The sequence below is a fragment of the Neopelma chrysocephalum genome, unplaced genomic scaffold (genome assembly GCF_003984885.1).
Source record: "Neopelma chrysocephalum unplaced genomic scaffold, ASM398488v2 Primary Assembly neopelma1_86575, whole genome shotgun sequence".
In the NCBI taxonomy this organism is placed as follows: domain Eukaryota; kingdom Metazoa; phylum Chordata; class Aves; order Passeriformes; family Pipridae; genus Neopelma; species Neopelma chrysocephalum.
Genome location: NW_020916110.1, coordinates 1 through 3,534, shown reverse-complemented (window position 1 = coordinate 3,534; position 3,534 = coordinate 1). Strand labels below are relative to the sequence as shown.

At 58.3% G+C, this 3,534-nt stretch overlaps 1 protein-coding gene across 1 annotated transcript; it reads right to left on the bottom strand.

Annotated features, from left to right (window-relative positions):
- Positions 1-770: 770 nt before the first annotated feature.
- Positions 771-3,530, bottom strand: LOC113979651 (purine nucleoside phosphorylase-like; the record flags this gene model as incomplete). The annotated part of the gene is made up of 4 exons (XM_027706974.1): positions 771-1,171; positions 1,625-1,806; positions 2,219-2,394; positions 3,468-3,530. Coding segments are annotated over 4 exons (681 nt in total), but the record flags the coding sequence as incomplete, so codon positions are not given.
- Between the last annotated feature and the right edge of the window lie 4 nt (positions 3,531-3,534).

Genomic DNA, 3,534 nt, shown 5'->3' with positions numbered 1-3,534 from the left:
ATTTACACGGGATTGACACGGGATTTACACGGGATTGACACGGGATTCCCGTGGGATTTAAGGCACCACCGGCAGGAACACGGGGAGAGGGACGACACAGGAATGACATGGGAATGACACGGGATTGTCACGGGATTTAAAAGGGATTAAGGCAGAACCAGCAGCAAATCCAGGGATGGGAATGACACGGGAATGACATGGGATGGACACGGGACCAATGGGGGGGGTTTAAGGCCGGAATCAGCAGGAACAACATGTGACTGACACGGGATGGACACAGGATGGACACGGGATGGACATGGGATGGACACAGGACCAATGGGGGATGTTTAAGGTTGGAATCATCAGGAACAACACGTGACTGACATGGGATGGACACGGGACCGATAAAGGATGTTTAAGGCCGGAATCAGCAGGAACAACACGTGACTGACACAGGATGGACACGGGATGGACATGACATGGACACGGGACCAATGAGGGATGTTTAAGGCCGGAATCAGCAGGAACAACATGTGACTGACACGGGATGGACACGGGATGCACACGGGACCGATGAAGGATATTTAAGGCCAAAATCAGCAGGAACAACATGTGACTGACACGGGATGGACACGGGACCGATAAAGAATTTTAAGGCCGGAATCAGCAGTAACAACACTGACCAACACGGGACGGACACGGGATGGACACAGGATGGACACGGGACGGACACGGGACCGATAAAGAATTTTAAGGCCGGAATCAGCAGTAACAACACTGACCAACACGGGATGGACACGGGATGGACACAGGATGAACACGGGACCAATGGGGGTGGTTTAAGGCCGGAATCAGCAGTAACAACACGTGACCGACACGGGATGGACACGGGGACAGCCCCGGGCCCCGGGTGACCCCCTTGTTGCCCCCTAGGCCCGTGCCCCGTCTGCCAGTCGCGGCGCCAGGGCCAGCAGGAGCCGGCGGAGGTGCCGCGCCCCTTCCTGGGCGGCCGCCAGCACCTCCTCGTGCCCGGGGGGCGTGGCCTCGGCCCCGGGCCCCGCCCCGATGCCCTTCTGCTCCTCCTCCTCCTCATCGTTGTCGCCTGGGGCCGCGTTGGTGATGAGGGACAGGCCCAGGACCCGCAGGCCGCAGTGACGCGCCGCCGCCGCCTCCGACACCGTGCTCATGCCTGGGGAATGGGGGCGTGGTCAGCTTGGGGATGGGCGTGGTCAACTTGGGAATGGCCAAAGTCAACTTGGGAATGGGCGTGGTCATCTTGGGAATGGGCGTGGACAGTTTGGGGATGGGCGCGGTCAACTTGGGGATGGGCGTGGTCAACTTGGGAATGGCCAAAGCCAACTTGGGAATGGGCGTGGTCACCTTGGGAATGGGTGTGGTCAGTGAGGGGGTGGGCATGGTCAGCTTGGGGATGGTTGTGGTCAGCGAGGGAATGGGCGTGGTCATCTTGGGGATGGGCGTGGTCAACTTGAGAATGGCCAAAGTCAACTTGGGAATGGGGTGGACGACTTGGGTGTGTCCCAGGTGTCCCAGGTGTGTCCCCCTCCCCCCCCATCACATCCTTGGCATGTCCAGCCCGTTTTGGGCCCGTTTTGGGTGAGTTTTGGGTGGGTTCTGGACTCACCGACGGCGTCGGCGCCGAGGCGCCGCAGGAGCCGACACTCGGCCCAGGTCTCGTAGCTGGGCCCCCCCACGCCCACGTAGACCCCCGGGCGGGCGTGGAGCTCGGGGGGGGCCAGGGACAGGGCCAGGCGACGCAGGGCGGGGTCGTAGCCGTCCGTCATGGCCGGGAAGCGCGGCCCGAATCTGCCGGGGGAACGGCCCGGGAGTGGGCGTGGTCAGCTCGGGAATGGGTGTGGTCAGACTGAGGATGGGCGTGGTCAACTTGGGAATGGGGGTGGACGTTTTGGGAACAGCCAACGTCCAGTTTGGCATGGTCAATGTCAACTTGGGAATGGCCAAGGACAACTTGGGAATGGCCAATATCAACCTGGGAATGACCAGTGTCAACCTGGGAATGAGCCGTGTCAACGTGGGAATGGCCAAGGTCAACCTGGGAATGGCCAAGGACAACTTGGGATTGGCCATGGTCAACCTAGGAATGACCAGTGTCAACCTGGGAATGGCCAACGTCCAGTTGGGGATGGCCAAGGACAACTTGGGGATGGCCAAAGTCACCCCGGGAACATTGCCCCGCCCCCCCTCCGACCCCGCCCACCTGTCATCGTTGGGCCCCACCAATGGGCTGCGCCCGGCCAGGCCGGGCAGGTCGATGTGGTCGCGGATGACCAGGAGGTGTCCGGGGGCCAGGCCGGGGCTCAGGGCGCCGGCGGCGTTGGTCAGCACCAGCGTGTGGACGCCCAGGAGGGCCAGGGTGCGCACCGGCATCACCACCTGGGCAGGGGGGCGGGGACATGCAAATGAGGGGGCGGGGACATGAGGATTAAGGGGCGGGGCCTGGGGATGGGGCGGGGCCAAGGGGTGAGGTGGAAAGGGGCATCGCTTCCTGTAGGGGGCACTAACTGTGGAGGCGGGGTCTGGGCATGCAAATGAGGGGCATGATTATGCAAATTGGAGGTGATTTATGCAAATGAGACATGTTGTCATACAAATGAGGGGCGGGGCCAAGGGACAGGGTACAAAGAGTGTCGCCACCTGTAGGGGGCGCTAAGTGTTTATGAGGGAGCGTGGCTATGCAAATGAGGGTTGTGGCCATGTAAATGAAGGGTGGGGTTATGCAAATGAAGATTTTGGTTATGCAAATGAAGGGGCGGGGCCAACGTGAAAAAGGGGCGTCGCCACCTGCAGGCGGCACCTGGGATTTTTAGGGGAAAAAAGGAGGATTTTGGGATTAAAAAAGGATTTTTTTGGGCTAAAAAAAAAAGAGGATTTTAGGGAAAAAAGGAGAATTTTGGGGTTTAGAAAAAGGGATTTTTGGGTTAAAAACGGGGGAATTTTGGGGTTAAAAAGGGGGTTTTGGGGGTTAAAAATGGGGTTTTAGGGGGTAAAGGAGAATTTCGGGGTTAAAAGGGAGAATTTTGGGGTTAAAATAGGGATTTTGGGGATTAAAATCCAAAGAAATGGTAAAAAAACGGGTTTTTCTCCCAAAAATGTGGATTTTTTGGGCCTTAAAAACATGTCATTTTGCCTTAAAATGTGGATTTTTGCCTTAAAATGTGGATTTTTGCCTTAAAATGTGGATTTTTGGATGTAAAAAAAGTGCAAATGAAAGGGCGGAGCCAAGGGAACGGAGGTGTGGCCAAGGCAGGGGCGTGGCCAGAAAAGGGGGAGGAGCTTGGGGAGGGAGGAGAGGGACTAAAGAGTGGGAGGAGCTCTGGGGCAAAGGGGGTGTGGCCTAAAGAGAGAGGGGAGGGGCTTAAGAACAGAACACAATAAATGGGTGGGGCTTGTCAAGAAAGGGGCGGTGCTGGTGGGCGTGTCCCGGGGAAAGGGGGCGTGTCCCTCACCTGGGCGGGGCTGTAGCCCTCGTAGAGGTGGAAGCGGCCCTGCAGGACGGCGCAAGGCCCCGCCCCC